We start from the raw sequence: 17685 nt of genomic DNA on the forward strand, positions 1-17685 counted from the left end.
CCCCAGATTTGCATCCACATGTCTACGTGTGCTAACCCTCTACGTACTTCAATACAGCAAAAAGCACTCTGCAGACTCTGATGAGCTGAAATGCCTGGAAGCAAAACATACCGAAGATTGTTTTGCACTTCTCTAGCTATAATGGCAGTGACCAGCAAGTGTACGGATGCTGATGAACCAAAAGAAGGAGGAAAAGTTTGCTTTGAGTTCCAATACTCTGTTCCAATGTACAAAAGGCACTTTGAGCATCGCACTTTCCTGCAGGTTGTGCAGAGTGACTGCGGGCGTCTCTGCAGATACTTCCTCCTGTTGTTACCGTGCTACAACGACCCACAGATACAGGCTTTTACTAGAATAACACGACCTTTTCCAGTTTAGCATTTACATCTGTGTCAAAGTACTTACTATTTGCATATTGTGTAGAGATAATTATCCTATCGACTTCCCCACATATTGAAAAAGCATTTTCATTTGTAGCTGAGGATTGAGATTACAGTACCAGTCAATGCAGAAGCTGCAAGAATCTTGGTGCCGTTTGTTTTGGTGTTGATTTGTGTTGCATTTCACTGACTTCAAGTGCAGGAGCTCTGGGGGTTTCAGGGACTCTGTGTCTGCCCTGGAAGCTGTTGTGTACTGCATCCACAGGTCCTGCAGTGCTGCGACGGAAATGCAGGGTCCTTACCCACTAACATACCTCCCCTACAGAACTGAATCCCTCTCTCCTTTTTTGCTTCTTTTTAACGCATCAGTAACTGCTCGAGTTTCTAATTTCGTTTTTTGATGGCCACTCCTGTCCTGCACTGGCCCTTCTTCACAGCAGGCCTGTGCCATACAAAACTGCAACCCAAGTGTTCTTTTCTTATGTAAGTATTTCTACTCAATGCCAATAACACGCTTCAAGCACCTGTAATTAAAGAGTCTGGAGATAGAGCTGCTAGTTAGCACATTTGAAAAATCTGACAGTCTTTCAAAAAGAAGAAGAAAGGGGACAATTATTCAATATTAAGACTTTACTGCAAGAAAAATGAAGTTGTCTCCTTCTCCACCAGCCATGGGGAACCGGCAGGAACTGGGGACTCCAGGAGAGAAACCCGCCAGGCACGGCTGGGTTTGCTTGGTTTGAAGGGTGGGCTGGAGGGGCTTTTTTGTTCCAAACAAAAGGGTTTGCACTATTCAGAACCTCTAATGGGATTCCTTGTGCCTCGGTATTTTGTCTGTGTCAGAAGGTGTGATCAGCATATGTAACCATCTGCCTCATCAGAAATCTATAAGCAGCAAATTGCTTTTCAAGCATTTCCAAACTGGAATGTAAGGATGTGGAACAGCAATTACTAAAACAAGATGTTAATATGAGAAGAGCCGATGTATTTGTATTTAAAAAAGAAAAAGTAATTTAATCCAAGGTTGATTTGGAGCCTGTTCAATGGCACCTGTCCCTGGAGGGTGCAGGGGCCGCTGAGCCGCCCCAGCCCCGCTGTGAGTGCTGAGGGCACATGGGGACGGGATGGGACACGGACCTGGTGCTCTCCCCAGGTTTCTAAGGAGATGAGCTATTCGGGCAGTGGAAGAGAAGACGAGAAAGGCCTCACGGACGGGAGAACAGCCCCGTGTGTCCGTGCCAGGGATGGACACGTCCATCTGGAATATTGTGTCCAGTTGTGGCCCCTCAGTTCCAGAAGGACAGGGAACTGCTGGAGAGAGTCCAGCGCAGCCACCAAGATGCTGAAGGGAGTGGAGCATCTCCCGTGTGAGGAAAGGCTGAGGGAGCTGGGGCTCTGGAGCTGGAGAAGAGGAGACTGAGGGGGGACTCATTCCTGGGGATCAATATGGAAAGGGGCCATGTCAGGAGGATGGAGCCAGGCTCTTCTGGGTGACAACCAGTGACAGGACAAGGGGCAATGGGTGCAAACTGGAACACAGGAGGTTCCACTTAAATATGAGAAGCAACTTTTTCCTGGTGAGGGTGGCAGAGCCTGGCCCAGGCTGCCCAGGGAGGTTGTGGAGTCTCCTTCTCTGCAGACATTCAAACCCGCCTGGACACCTTCCTGTGGAACCTCAGCTGGGTGTTCCTGCTCCATGGGGGGATTGCACTGGATGAGCTTCCCAGGTCCCTTCAACCCCTCACATTCTGCGATTCTGTGATCTCGCTCCCACAACCCACCTCCCAGCACATGATCGGTCTCAATGGCGATGGGCTCCAGCTTGATGGCAACAATTATTTTCCACAACTCGCAGCCTGACTGCAGTTTGGTGAGAAGCCTATCGATGAACATCATGGAGGCTTTAAAGCCCGGGAAAGTCAACATCCAGGTAGCGAAAGCAGCCAGTGGGCTGTCACATCAAAAGGCTGAGCAATGCTCCGCCTTTCAAGAGCTGTGCTGGGGCATTTCACTGTTGCTTTCTAGACACCTACAACTTGTATGATCAGAAACACTCCTGCGGTTAAGCTCTCTTCTCAGACATCTTTAATTCAAAACGCTGTTACAAAACAGCTTTCGCAAGCTCCCAAAGTGAGTACTTCTTGGAAACAGAACTCAGATGCCAGAGTTACAAGCGAGCATCCAGGTTCTCGAGTCGCGATAAACGAAATCTTGCACTAATTTACCGCCGGCAAGCTCTGTTTAGCAGGAAGGCACAGAAAACTTCTCCCAGCGCTCTGCTAGGCAAATGCAAGCACAGGCAACTATTCCAAGCATGTCATGTCAGTACTTTTCCATCTCCATTATGAAAGACATCTTAAGCATTTTTAAAGCCATTTCACTGTAGTGATGGAGAACTTTTGCTGTTCGGTCTCAGCCACGGAGCCAGGCCTGTTTCCCCAGCGCCCCGCAAGGCGCGGAGCTGCAGGACTGCAGGGGACGCCTGCGAGATGCTGGGCAAATTAGCTTTGCTTTGATATCCAGACTTTCAGCAACGCATGCCCTCAAAAACAGGAAAAAATGCCGGCAGGCTTGTAAGTCACGGCTTCCTTTAGACAAGCACCTGCGCACCTCTGTTGCTGCCTCACAGCCCCTGCAAAGCCAGCGCAGCACACACCACCCCGCTGGCTCCAGCTCCCGCCGCACCGTCAAGAGGGAGCTCTAAATATCACATTAAGTCTTCAACTTCACATTAATTTCTGAGTTAATTGGCTGGGGACTCACAAGCAGGCAGGATGATGTTACTCTTGAGGAAGAGCTGATCTTCGGTAACAAGCCACGCTAAACAAATTTCACTGTGTGCTTTTGTAAACGCTTTTCCGATGGGAAACTTTCTACATCTTCTTTTTGCTCAAAGAGCTACAGTTCCAACCCGAGAACGCCTGAAGGCGTAGGTGACACGGGCAGTGAGTGACTTCGTGTCCATACCCACAAGGCCTCCGGGTTTTCCCCAAGTGTTGCATGTTCCTCGCTCCCCTGCCAGCTCTAAAAGGACAGTTATGGCATGAGACTGAGTAACTGCTCCATTTGAGATACAGCTTTTATAATTAACTCTACAGATTGATTTCTACAGAAATCATTCTTTAACCAGGAGTTCCCTACTCCCAGAATGGCCTCTACTCAGCTAAGCTATTTAAGAGGTTACCTGGGGACTTAAAAGTGCATTAAATTTCAGTTTCATCCTTCCAACTACAGCAATACCTTGAATTTAATTCCATACATCATATTTCTGTGTGATATTGATACAGCCACTTGAGTTTCAGAGACTATTGTAATTACTGATTGACTTGACTCATTCCAAATCCAGCATCCTCCTGGAAAAATACCATCTAAGCCAAAAAAAAAAAAAGGCAGTAGAGCAGATAATATTGGCTTAAATCTGTATTTTATGCCTAATTCACACGTTTGTTCAGCACAGCCACCTAAAAGGATTCAAGAAGCAGCTGTGAATCTCATTGGGAATAAACTGCAAAATAAACAGATAATTGTCCAAAAAAGGAAACAGCCCCCACTGTGCTGCTCTTTAGATCCAGGGGCATTTAGATGATACAGAACAAGTGAGGTCTGGGGGCTGTTCAGAGATGCAGTTGAGGAGGACGGCACAGGACCAGCTTCTGTACTGATGGGAGCAAACACACATCTCCCCTGTAAAACGGCTTAGATAAGTGCTCCTAATTACCCCTCAGGATTCCCAACATGTTAAATACTCTGGGAGCATTAAAGAATCAACCAGAGGACATGTAATGTAATACAAAAGCGTTCTTTCAAGTGCTAAGAACAGCTGTGGAGCCATTGACTAATCTCGTGGTGATAACCCTGCCATTAAGGCAGCAGAGCAGGAACTGGAAGTTCAGATGTGTGACCTTTATAAAGCCAAAATCCATCGGTTATCGCCCTTGTCCATTTACAGATAATCAAGGCTTCCAATGTGTGTTAAATGTATTATCCATAATCCCTGAAGCCAAAGGTTAACAACGGCACTTCAGTAGCTGTGACTACGGTTTGGTGACTACTGACTGTACTTTGGTAATTATTTCAGGTTGACATGGTGTTTATTTTATTTTGAAAAGTAGGTTTATTTGAATAAGTAAAAGCAAAGAGTTTGAAATACACAGAGCCTCATTAATGGGGACGGGAAAACACCCGCACAGACTTGGACAACTACCAGGAACGCTTAGATTCAAATAAACCCTAATTTTCCTAAGATGACTCTTTTCAAAAACATCAGCGTTTGTTTGCAGCAACATGCATTACACACCCGTATTCTTGAAGAAAAAAATGACATCCAGCCTAGTTGGTGACTTGAACAAAGAGCAAGCCCTTCTAGCAGATAAGATGTATTTTTAAAAGCTTTTCCTTCCACATGCTTTGTTCCAACTGTAAAAGTTGACCTTTGGATGTACCAGCCACACACCACTTGCCCTAGAGCGGGGAGGCCAAGAACCACGTGGCGGATGCGCCGGCCGGGGCTGGTCCTGAGCACAACCACTGCCCCCGGACCACCAACGGCCTCCCAGGCGGTGCTGAATGGCTCCTGTTTGGGTGCCTGCCTTCAGCTATTCAATAGCACCCTTACTGCAAAGTGATGGAAAAGGTGCAATAGCGCTGGTCCTCCCTCAGAACTCCCCTGCTGCTGAGGCAGGTGCAGGTGAACGCATCTCTCTGCCTTTCGGGTGCTTTTAAAAGGACCAATAGATATCAGAACACCTGAAAAAAATGCAAATAATGCTGACGCAACACACCTTGTTTTCATAAAATGCCATTTGATCCTTTTTTTGAGTACGTATTTTCCATTAGCTCCTCAACAGCTTACTTTAGACCTGAATTTCCTATTGCTTTAACAAATGTAAATTACAGGAATCAACAGCGCACTGCAGTCTTCAGGGGTTCACCCAAGTATCTAGCTGTTGACATTCAAAACATCAGGGCTGTCAAAATGGAAAAGGATCATCTAGTGCTCATAGAAACCTCATTTCCTTGTTTCCATTACAAAGGTATTAATTAAAAGGTAGTCTTAGCCAGGTTCAAACTCGTCACGCACAGCCAGCTTCCTCTGATCCTGCTCTACAGAGAAGAGTTTTTTCTGGCATATTTATATTCTACCCAGGCAAGAAATAATATATCTATAATTCATCTTACAGCCTGCACAGGAGGAGCGGGAGCGTCTTCACGAGACAGCTTCCTGCAACAGGAACTGTGAACCACCGACCAGTTTAGTCCCTTGCAAGTTAGAATGCCCTGGTCAAATTAATTAGAGCTATTACATCAAAAAGGCCCATGCGTATCACTAATCACTTTGTCATGTACTTTACAGTTTGAGTCTTGATGCCTATGCTGCATTTCTTACTCTACACATATTAAGGAAAAAGTCAAGTTCTGCAGCAAGTCCCCAGAGAGCTCCAAGGCCAGAGTGTGTCCTAAGCAGGCCCACTGCCCAGCTTATCCAGGCTGAGCTCTGTTCCCCAGCCCATCCTTACCTGGGGACACAGGGTTTCCAGCTGGCTGGCTGACATGCGAACCAGCTTCACACCTTCTTCATTGTTCGAGATGGAACAGGCCAAGTTGGCAACCTGTGTCAGAGCGGGGAGAGAACAAACCACAACTGTTAACATTAGGTTTTATTTCCCTCTGTAGGAAACGTTTTACCCACCCCCAACAGCGACCAGTAACCCATCATGGAATACAAAGTGTCTGTATGACATCTGTTCATTCTCTAGCCATAAAACCGTAACACATCAGATCACAAAACCACAGTCATTCCAACAAGACAGACAGATCATTGCTACCACAGTTAAGTTCTCTCCACTAAGTGTACAAAAGCATCAGTGGCAGCACTTGAAGTTAGAGTTACAAAGCCCATTCCCACTCGGGTGAGACAGCAGCGATCACACGGTTAAAACAAAATCCAGCTCCCAATGTGCCTGAGGAGCGAGTCTGCTCATGTCCCTAAGTGTGGGGATGTGCCCTCTTTCTTGAGCTACTTCTGTATCCTGCTGTGTGTCAATGCAAAGAACACCTCTGCGACAGGATACAGGGCTTGGAAAGCACTGGCTTCAACTGCTCCATGTTTGTATCTACTCAGAGATTGCAGGATCAGGCAGGTGCTCCTCCAGCTCTGTTTGTGCCACAACTCATCGAATAAAACCATTTGCTGGTACAGCCGGTCTCGAAGATGCACCCGCAATTCTTCAAGATTTCAATACCATCTCATGATGCTAAAAAACTTGACTCCAAAGCCCTGAGCCGCTGCACAGCAGCATCCTTAACTGGGTCATCCTGCCAGGGGGCCCTCTGCGAACACCTGCCTTGGAGTACCCGTGAGGGGCAGCACACAGGTTCTGGAATGGAAGGTATTTCTCCTATCGGAGCTACTCTCAGGGGAAGGAAGCCTGAAGTACGTTACACTTCTTAGCTGACAGGTGAATGACAAGCATGTTATTCTGAGCCATTTGAACACAGAAAGCTGCAAAAATAGCACAAAGTGAACTGAGATGAACAGCGAGTACTGTCCTTTCAGGGACAGAGCAACCTGCAAAAACCCCCGGTAAATGTGCTGTAAAAGCATCATCACCAACCAGCAGACGCTCGGTAACACCAGTGAACCAGATTTCTCCATATACTTTCTCTATAAGCTGGGGAAATTCCACTCTCCCTTTAACTAAACTATCCTGTGCATTCGCATACCAGTTATTGTGCAGCAGTACCTGCAGCTGGATCGTTTGCTTTTCCCCCTCCCCACACCATTCCCTCCCACAGATGTTCCCACACAGAACACATCACTGTCCCACAAAACATCAGCCACAGGCCAATATACTTGAACTGTGGTTTTCTTGAACCCCATTATTAATTTTTCGAGCAAAAAGCAAGCTCCCATTGCAAAGCACAGTCTCCTCCTCCTTCCAGTTCCAAATCGAGTTACAGAGGATAACAAACTGTGCACAGAGGTACATTTCCAACACCCAACAACCACGTCAGCAGACAACACCGCATCTATTTGGATGAAAACAAACTGCAGTTGAGAGAGAGAGGATGCAGCATCCACACAACATAGAAAACTCAGCCAGTTTTCAGTCCTGCTCCTCAATTTGCTTTTCCACTCGTCTTCACAGACAAGAACTCCGTGAGAAGAGCTGGAGCTGCAGTAAGTGTCCAGCTCACTGCAGGGCTGTGCAGCTTGTTCCAGCTCAGCCAAGGCTCTGTTCTCCCCGACCTGTTCCAGTCTCCAGCTCCTCTCCACAAGGCACAGCCGTCCCCTCGATAACGCCCGACCAAAAAGGGATTTTATTTTGAACACAGGGGGTTTTTTCACCCCTGTAGATTCGTCATGTCTTAAATCCCTAGTTCCCATCAAGCTGTAGTATATTCTGCGTTCATTTAGAGACTCAGAAAATATCAAAAGGCAATAAGATGCCGTGATTTAGAAGTCAAATAAAGATTTTGCCGTTGTTTTAAGCACAGGTCATATTTTTGAGAAGCACCAGTTTGCCGATATTTTTTATGGTCCGTATTTCCAGGTGGCTGCTGCCCCCGCAGCAGTGGTTACAATCTCTAGGAGTGAGAAGAGCACAAAGCGCTATTGAGATGGGGCTGAATAAAAGCGACATTGAAGCACTACAGAATCAGCCTCTCCGGTATCTGGAGATGTTGTGTTCTCTCTCAAGCCAAGTGTGATGAATCAAGCACACAGAAACCCCGCTCTGTCTGAATACAGAAAGGCAAAGAAGTTCATCATCAAGTGTTCCCCGCCATGGCATGATGAAATTTTGCTTTTGCACAGTCATTTTTGAGCAGTCATTTTTCTTCCGAATCCCTCGCTGCTGGCAATTCTGCGCTGGGAAGCGCCGGCCCGCCTGCCAGCGCCCATGAAAGGAGCGCGCGTGCTGCGCACCGAGGGGCTTTGGCGGGTTCACGCAATCCCGGCGCTGGCCGCCGCATCCCGTCCTCTGCAGAGCTCAAGGTCCAGCCCAGCGCTGGCCGACGGCAGCTCCGTGCTCGGGGGGGCTCCTCGCTCTGCCGGGCCCGCTCACAACCTCCTCAGCAAACTATGGGCAGGGCGAGGGGGGAGCTGGGAGCACGGCCCCCAACTCCCAGAGGTTACTGCACCAGGGAAGCCTCTGTCAAACCACTGCAAAACACTGGCTTCTAAAACGTGAAATTTAAGAAGAGCTATGTCGACTAATTAATCAAGCTGTAAGTGACTTAACAATGAAGCATCTGAAGTTGTCATTAATTATCAGGTGCTCTACAGCGTGAATTCTAAAGTTGCATGTACTAGCTGAGGCAGATGGCGGTATAATTAAGAAATGTAATTTTAAAGGTATCTGAAAGAAGCCATCATTAATAACGGCTGTGTGACACCTGACGAGTAACTTCACACTCCCTGTCTGTAGAGAGACAGGGTGCTGCTGGCCAGAATTTGATAGGTCTACATTTTACATAGGATTTTGCAGCCAAGATGAAGATCGACTATGGCCAAATTCATTTCAAATCATGCAGAGCACTTGGAAATAATGCATTTCTAAAACTGCCAAATAAAATAGAGCACCACAAGCAAACAAAAATTCCCCCTAAATCAAATGTAAATGAAATAAGTTTCTCCGTGTCTCCAACAATGCAGCTGACTGACACAGTAAGTGGTCAGACTTGATTTAGAAAGAACACTTGTGCTCGAGAGCAAAATAGCAATTGAATTCCCGCTGCATTTGTTCATTCTTACCATTCAATATCATCAAGCCCCTTTACATGAGCACTACTGGCACAGGCATCAAAGGCAACCAAAAAAATCACAAATAATGCAATCAGCCGTAACAAGCCATCTCTGGAAAAAAGTTAAAAATACATAGGGAATGGAGACAGATCAGAGTAATGAGGGACGCAGTTCAGAGACCTGGAAGCGCCGACACACCAATTCAAAAGCGTCTTTTTGCTGCTTCTGAGCAGACAGCGGCGTCCCAGAGATGGCTCCACGCATCCCAAAGGGGGACAGACCCGAAGCAGCTGCCAATGTTGAGATGAACGAGCTGACTAAAGTGCCCAGACACAACCCTTTCTCCACACCGAGCTGAGGAGCTGGTGCCAAGTCAACCCCCCAGCTGGACAAACCCATCTGGGACGTGAGTGTCACCGGCCGCTCAGGGTTTGAAACTCAGGTAGAGAGGAGCCGGAGCCCAGGGATGCGAGGAGCCGTGGAGGGGACAGGGATGCTCCAGTGCGCACAGACAACTGGGAACACGATATTAGCAATAGGTATCATTCCAATGGAACTAAAAAATATTGGACCATCAAATTCTAGTTATTTTGATTGTGCAGAATGTACTAATTTTATATCAGGAAAAATCTGGACATTTCTGAAGCGGTTTTTGCCTCCATCATGACCGTGTGTCAATGTGTTTGCAGTGCAGCTGCTGTGGCCACCGCCTGCTCTCACAACAGGCAGTTCTCACCTTCTGCACCCCAAACACATTTCTGACTTTTATTTTTTTTTTAACCTTGAAATCCGTTCCGATAAGGACTAAGGAGCTGCATCTTCCAGCCGGTCAGAACTGCAGCAGCCTCAGCTACACCAGCCCGGGGTCATCAATAAGCTGCTTAAATTACACTCTTGAAAATCATCGTCAGTGTTGTACTTGCTCAACTTTCTCTTGCACTCACATCCCGGCTGAGGTGGAAGGGTTACCTGACATGGAACCGCTCATTATTAATAAAAGATTGACAAATTGCTTTTTCAATAAGAGCCAAAAAAACCCAAGAGCAAGGAGCTACAATCTCTGACACATTAAATCTCCTTTTTCAAGGATTTCAAAGGCTGGCACTGGAAGTTTGCATTAACATTTTTGCTTCGCGCACCTGGATTGACTTCAGAGGAGCACCATGGAGATTGTGCTCCTTGTTTTGCCCATACGCAAAGCCTCCCAAACGCGAGCATCCAGCAGCTCTGTAATGTGTTTATTGTTGCATAATTTAAAATAGAGTTGCCTCTGCCACACCGTGCTGCTGTAAGTAAGGACTGTATGATTGCTATGCAGGAGATGAACAAACACTACTGCAATTCTAAAAGCCTGATGACTTTCATTTAAAACCACGGATGTAAAAATAGAAGTACGAGTTTTCAGACGGTCTCTGTATTGAAAAACACCAACCAGTATCCTCTCCCAACCGATGCTCACCAACTCTAGTGCAAAAATAACAAAGCCACCCTCATTTATACACAGATGCTTTGGGATTCCAACAAGAGGGAAACAAGGCTTTTCAAAGGTGCTCTTGGCATTTTCAGTTCTGATTAAACTTCAAAACTTCAGCTTCTTGTTCTGTTTTTTGCTTTTCATGTTACAATTTCTCCAGGAACGCAAATTCACACTTTTAAGTGGCTTAAAATCATTCATTTTGAAAGGCAAAAGAAAAGAATGGACAGGCAGCCATTCAACATTTGCCTCTTGAGGACTCGCTACAGAAAGTGTATCTGATATTCTTACAAAATTCAAATACAGCACACGTCATTTCTTCCTCCCCCGTATCAAGAAAACAGCCCAGATCCGCTTCCGGACAGTCCCAGCCCAGGACATTAATTTATCTGCAGACACAACTGTTCTGGCAAAACTAAGTGGTAACTGAGGACTCTCAGAGTGACGCGTCAATTATGTAATTTCCATCCTTCTCAGAATGGTTTTTCTTATTCAGCGAGTCCATACATTTATTAATTAACTTGCACACTACGGTCAATAGTCAAGACAAACGTGAGCATTTTCGCATCCAGTTTTAACAGCACCACATGAGAGAGCTCCGCATCCTCACTGCCATCCCATAAACTCTCTGCTTCAGCAGAGGCACAGTGAATTCTGAACTATACCCAGCAGCATCAAGGGCTTCAGTCAGCATGCAGAGGGAGCTGGGAGGGTGGCACCGGGACTCGCGCTGGCAGCTTTGGGGTTTTACTCAACTCCAGAAGCTGCGATGGGATGCAGCTCCACAGAAGGCACCTTGTGAGAGCTCGTTGTGCACAATGAAATCTCAATGTATTAACTTAAAATAGTTGAAGTCTTTAAATAAAACAAGCTGAATGCGGAAAAACTCCAGACGTAAAGCACTGGGGGGAACAATGGACTAAAATTGAGATAACCACTGTTTCCAGAGCTCTGCAACTTCACACAGAAGATGAGAGCAATTTTAATTTCAAGCCTGGTTATAAACACATGGAGAAGAAATTTCAGCTAGATAGAACAAAGCTGGTAAGCAAAATGTTTGCACTTTTTATTCAGAAAGTTTTAGACAATAAGAAATGGGGGTTTCAGGGTTTTTATTTCAACAGGCTGGCAGTCGACTGAAAGAGGAAGGGGAGCAGAGACAATATATTGCGTATTTTCTGCTCCCTATAATACGAGGAAATTGCCTCATCTTTTCATGGGTAACCACCTTTCTTTTGGGATCAGATCTCAAAACCTGCACCTTTTAAGTTGTGTTTGTGCGTCTAAAATCTGGTTAAGCTTTGCATTCAGCTCTCAAGCTAAACGAGCTGTCTCCAGCTCCTCCCCAGTTCCCTGGTGCCGTTCTCGGTGTCGCTGTCCCGCAAGAGCTCTGCTCAGCTCCTCCATTCCCGCAGGAAAGGTCCTTCTCCAACAGCGCAACCCCGCGTCTTGTCCAGGTTCCATAAAGGGACACTTTTCATGCAGTTGGGCAAAGCCAGAGTTTGTGCATCACGACAAACGGACGCGGGCTTCGTTTACGGAGAAGCAAGCGTAGAAGGGAGAGCGCTTCTCTCTTGCCAACAGCAACGTTTTTCAATCAAAGAGGGGGAAGAGATATTCGGAGGGAACTAACACGTCTCTAGCATAAAACACACACCTTCATTTCCAGGCTGTGTTCTCTGGGGCTGCCGGCGGAGCTGTGAAGGAGCCGCAGTGTGCGCCGCGGGCACCGTGCCCCCCGCAGCCGCAGCTGGAGCAGCAGATGTGACTGCTGGCACGGGAACTATTGCTGCCTCAGACAAACAAGCTAAAGTGAGAAAATGTTGTTATAAGCGCAAAACACATTAGTTACACAAGTCGATCCGAGCTACCAGCACAGAAATCACAGCGCCGGTATGCAACATGGAGCTGATCTTAAGCTAAAGCTTCCAGAGCGAATCCTCATCTTAGGTGCTTCTTAGCAACACAAATGGTTTTCTTTAAATACAAGTGTTTCTAGAAGTGATACCTGGATAATTCCTGAATAGTTACCCTTATTCAGGAAAGCATCTATGTTTCTCCAAGTGGAAACCATCATTCTTCCTTCCCTCATTTTGCTCATCCCTCAGAGCATTACGCTCCTACTCAAGGCTCCCAACTTGGTGCCTCCTCTTAGCTGTTCAGACCAGTTTTCGGTAACTCAGAAAACTCTTCACGGCAAGTTTAATGGCAATTTTAATTACATTATGCTCTTGAAGAAGTTGACAAAATACTAAGAGGAAGAAGCTCTCCACAGATGTCAGGCAACTCCTTGATGACGCTACATGACTTCAATATTGCTAACGACTAAGATGATGAAAATCTAGACGTGCACTGAGGCTTTTAGTTACATATCAAGAATTAAAACATTTATGCCACAGCTGTACCCAAAAGAGCTATTTAAAAATGCTATTGGAATTAGGACCAAAATAGATGGAAAATAGGCCAAGACTCTCTGACTTCTTACCTGCCTCTGAACACACCACGTCAACAGCACCTCCACTCCACTCTGCTTATACTAATACTTCCCAACCGCTTTTACAGATCTCCCCTTCCCCAAATATTTCTGTTTCCAAAGGAAAACGGATCAGACTAAACACAGGGCTGTTCCTAGAGGGGCAGAAGGACATTAACATTGTTTTCCAAACCCTAGACCCCATTCACCTCCCACTTCTAAACCCTTCACATCTCCCTTGGCCCACGTCCCACACTCTCAATCATCATCCAACATCATGGCTCCCCCTGTGGAAAAGGTACGGCAGAGACGCATCCCCTCCACGGAGGAGCAGCTCTAAGAACCGGGGTGATTTTCAAAGAGCAGAATGTCTCTGGACTCCCGCTCAATGTCCAGATAGGGCAGGGTCCAAACCCACCTGCAGTCACTCCAGCGCTCCCACCCCTTTGCTGCCAGGTCACTGCCTGCCTTGCTGCTCCCCATGTCCCTGCAATGCAATCTGGACAGAGAGATTATCCGGAGGTCTCTTATTCCTCTTCCAACATGATTTTTAATCTCTAGCAGCATTCTATGCACCCCTTCATACATAATTTGGTGTAGCAGTAGAAGACTGGCCTCAAAAAAAAACCCTTACATGAACAAAAGTTATCCTATTAAAAGGTCACTTGCCTTTACTTATGTATGATGTATTAAATTTGTATATCCAGTTTTGCTGGAAAACGGAAGAATTTTTTCTGCTGAGGTTTTCCTACTTTACTCATTATGAATGTGAGGAAAGCATGTTCGACGAGTAGAACTGAATTTATTTATGAATTAGTTGACTAATAAAATGAACTTCCACAGAAAGAGCATCGGTTCTTGGAGAGCATCAGATTTTAGAGGGCACATTATGAGCTACACTGGCCATTTTAACCTGCTGCTAAGGTTATCTATAGACAAATCACCGCAAGCGTGCTCGTTCTTTGGAAGAGCCGTTTTGCTCTCCATGTTCAGATGGGAAATGAGCCTGGGGCTGAACTAACCCTGCTTCTCTCCTGGCCATAGCACCAGGCCAATTCCCTCCCAATACACAAGGACCTTCAAAATAAAAGCATGGAAAAGACAACCTTGCAAAGAAAGAATATTTAAAGAGTGAGCAAACCAGTCTATTCCCACCTCCAAAGATGCTCATTTAATAACTGGAAATCATGTGGCTGATGGACACAAAGCGTGACCTTGTGAGCCCAAAAGCAAGCTATTGTTTTCAACTCCACTATGTTTTACCCACTTTGGATTTTTTAGAAGCCTGTCACATGTGAAAACGTGCAGCTGCTAGATACGAACAACACACAGGCCACAAGTACGGGCAAATCAGGCTAAACTGCAATCAAGATGTTGCAAGGCTTTGGGCTTTCAGAAAGCGGTGTTTTTAGAGGGAGGTCCGAAGCGTTTCCCTAGGCCAGGGGCTGGGCAGCGAGGGCGGCAGAGGGGAAATGTCAGACACACAGCTCCTGGAGCCGCGAGCGCCCAAATGTGATTCTAGCCAAGCAAATAAATCTGCAGCCTGCATCTGTTTCACTGAAGATGAGAAAATCATCTCTCCATATGCAAGATCCAACCCAGTGCATTAAAAGAGGCACAGAGCAGTCTTTTCAGATAAATTAAAGCAATTGGGGAAAAAATGGATGTTTATGAAATCTCACTGAGAGCTTTCGCCTCTCTGGTCTTACCAAAGCTCCTCTGAGAAAGAGACTTACAAATAACATTTAAGCTGAGAAAAACATCTGACCCATGGGTACTGGGTTCCAGAATAAGATTATTCATTGTTTTTAAGGAATTACAAACTCTCCCTTTCCAAAATATTCTTCAGCAAGCAAACAGCTACTAGAACATTTTAACCTGGACTCTGTGCTCACCCACCTTTTAACTACTCTGGTTCTTCAGCTCTGAAAAACTTCTCCATTAAAACCACATAGTGTAAGACAAATTGACAACCTAACTTTTGTTTTTCTAAAGTATTCAGTAGCGTCGCAAAAGGTTCTTCTTACCACTGGGGGATTTTTCCCTTCGGTCCAGCAGTGCGGCTGCGGGCGGTTGTGCACGAGCACACAGCAACGACCGGGCCCAACAAAGACAATTCCATTTAGTGTTAAATAGTCAAAAATTATTGTGCGGCAGTAGAAATGAGCAGCGAGCTGCGGGACAGCTGAGCTTTTCTAGGAGGGACATTGGATCTGCAGACACCAAGGCCAAGCCATCTTTCCTCCGGAGCAGAGGCGCAGGTTGGAGGGCCCAGCAGTGTAAAAACCACTGGGACGCAAACCAGTACTTTCCAGTCTGTAAATGAGGGAGATTTTCATAGTGCACAAGTGAATTTAACTTTTTCTTCCACTGGTTCCCCAAATGCTGTTTTTCCTGTTATTCTCATGTGCTGCATTTAAATTGGCTTCTCAATTCCTGAATTAAACTCCTTTAGCACAATTCAGGCAGAGCGCTAGTTAGTTAATGGACTGTTAGCACAGAGCAATTTCAAAAGCTATCTTTGAAGCGTATTATTCAACAGAGACAAGTCTCATTTTACTATTCTTACCGTTACTCCATTTTCAAAAGACAGGATAAGGGGGTTGGTATTTTACTATGTGAGGAATGAACAAGCTGGAACCCCCTTGGGACACGGCTTTGGTGAGGTCTCTAGAACACACAGATCCAGCAGGTTAATCAGATTCCTGTGTGTATTGAACCTTTTGGTCAAATCTGGCTGCCTGGACTTTTGGAACCACAAAGCAGAGAGTGTTCTGCTCCCAAGAAGGGAAAATTTCAAAATAAAGTTACCCAAATCACGCGCTCGCATCTCTTTACGGCTTCTGGGAGGGCCCATAAACCCCTGCGCACTGCAGGAGCAAGACCTGCCGTGCTAAGCCAGGCCCAGCACCGCTGCTCCTCCTGGCTGGCCAACACCTGCAAGAGTTCGGTGTGTATATGTAGATCTATATATCTACATATATCCCAGTCCCCTCTAGTGCCTGGTTCAGCAGGAGGGCAGCACTGACTCCTCCAGGTCACAGGACAGAGGGCGACTCAACCCAAGGCGTGAAACTTCTCCCTCATTCAGCCGGGAATCTCCTGCGTTCCCCGGAGCACAGCAGCTCTCTTACGCGCGCGTCTTCCCATCATTTCACATTAAAGGAAAGGACACGTTCTCCTCCACATCTAAGGCATCCTGTGTGTGATACACGACACAGCTCCGCTCTGCGCTACAGCTGTTTTGTCACATTTGATACCTCGAGTCACTCAGCAGCAATTCCAAGGGCAGTTACGATAAACTCCCCGCCACATTCACCCTGCACTGCAATGGGCTGGAAGCAATCACCGCTCATCTCACCACTGCTGTTCTGCTCTTACACAACCTTTTATTGTTTCTCCAGATACCTGCAGTCAGGTTTTCTGCTCGAGAGCAGAATCATAAGGGAACTTGCAAACATCCTTCTCCATTCTGGCGGAGACCCCCAAGACTGTCAGTGCAAACCACCTCGGCCTGTGTTCCTCCACAGGAAACGCGACACGGCACACGGCCCCGCAGCGGCTCTGTCCCCGTGAGACCAGGGCTCTGCAGGAGCACTATTCCCATTCTGCCGAAGCTTAACGTATATATTAATCCATCTGCATTCATTGATGAGGTTTTTATAAAGCCATTTAGATCATGCTGCTCTACAGTTAGAGTTACATTTTAGACAGCAAAAGCAAGAAGTAAGCCTTCCCAAAGTTGTTGCGGCAGCATATGATTTTAGCAGAACCTTTTGATGCGAGTCAGAAATATTGTTCAATGCATACTTTCAGGGGAACAGACTTTCTTGACAGAAAGGCTGTTTGGCTGAATAGCGGTTCTGTAAAACTCATTTGCGGCTTGGCATTTTGCACACAAGGTGAGGTCGGTGACAAGCACTCTGCCGTGCCCGTGGGGACAGCCAGCCCTCGCTTCTCAGCCGGCACACGAGCGCTGCAGGAGCGGGAACACGGGCTCACCTCGCAGGGAGGGCAGGAGGGAAGTGCAATTACTCCTTCATAATTAAGCCAATGAACTCCAGGCATGGACACCGCACAGCCACTGAAGAGGTGGGCAGAGCTACGGCAGAATAGGCACTGTTGTTGTTAGGTCAGTCAACTTCTCCTGTAAACAAGCCCTAAATATAATGTTCTAGACAAATTAGGCTTGCAACAACGAAGAAGGGGAGCTTTACACCAAACCAGGTCCACAGTGTTGCCACCACTGCACGGGGCATGGCCGTATCCTGGTCCCGAGGTGGGGGCACAGCAACACTGTCTTCCACCTGCTGTTTTGTCAGTGTTGCTCACTTAAAATTTAGAATAAAATAGCTTTGAAACTATAAGAAGATGGCACTCACACTAAAACGCAGCAGGCCAGAAGTGAAGAATGGATACACTAAAAGAATCAAAGATTTTCGTTGCTTGAACAGCGATTCGGAAGAGCCGGTCTAGCCCGACATACCGCAGACTACGGGGCACTTGTGCACCAAGCTCAGAGCCCCTAAGGCTTTAAAAAAAGTGAGAAAAACATATTGAATGAGAGTCAGAAACTCCTTTTCCTGATGTTTGATAAGTCTTCCTCTCGAGT

The 17685-nt window shown here is 46.4% G+C and overlaps 1 protein-coding gene across 1 annotated transcript in view; it reads right to left on the reverse strand.

Moving 5' to 3' along the window:
* CTNNA1 (catenin alpha 1) overlaps positions 1-17685 on the reverse strand; it is a 112744-nt gene that overhangs the window by 25725 nt on the left and 69334 nt on the right. Inside the window, exon 10 of the mRNA XM_065848762.2 lies at positions 5897-5989. Coding sequence (XP_065704834.1) covers positions 5897-5989 — 93 coding nt within the window. The remainder of the gene's footprint in view (positions 1-5896; positions 5990-17685) is intronic.

The sequence above is a fragment of the Patagioenas fasciata genome, chromosome 14, assembly GCF_037038585.1.
Source record: "Patagioenas fasciata isolate bPatFas1 chromosome 14, bPatFas1.hap1, whole genome shotgun sequence".
Lineage (NCBI taxonomy): Eukaryota > Metazoa > Chordata > Aves > Columbiformes > Columbidae > Patagioenas > Patagioenas fasciata.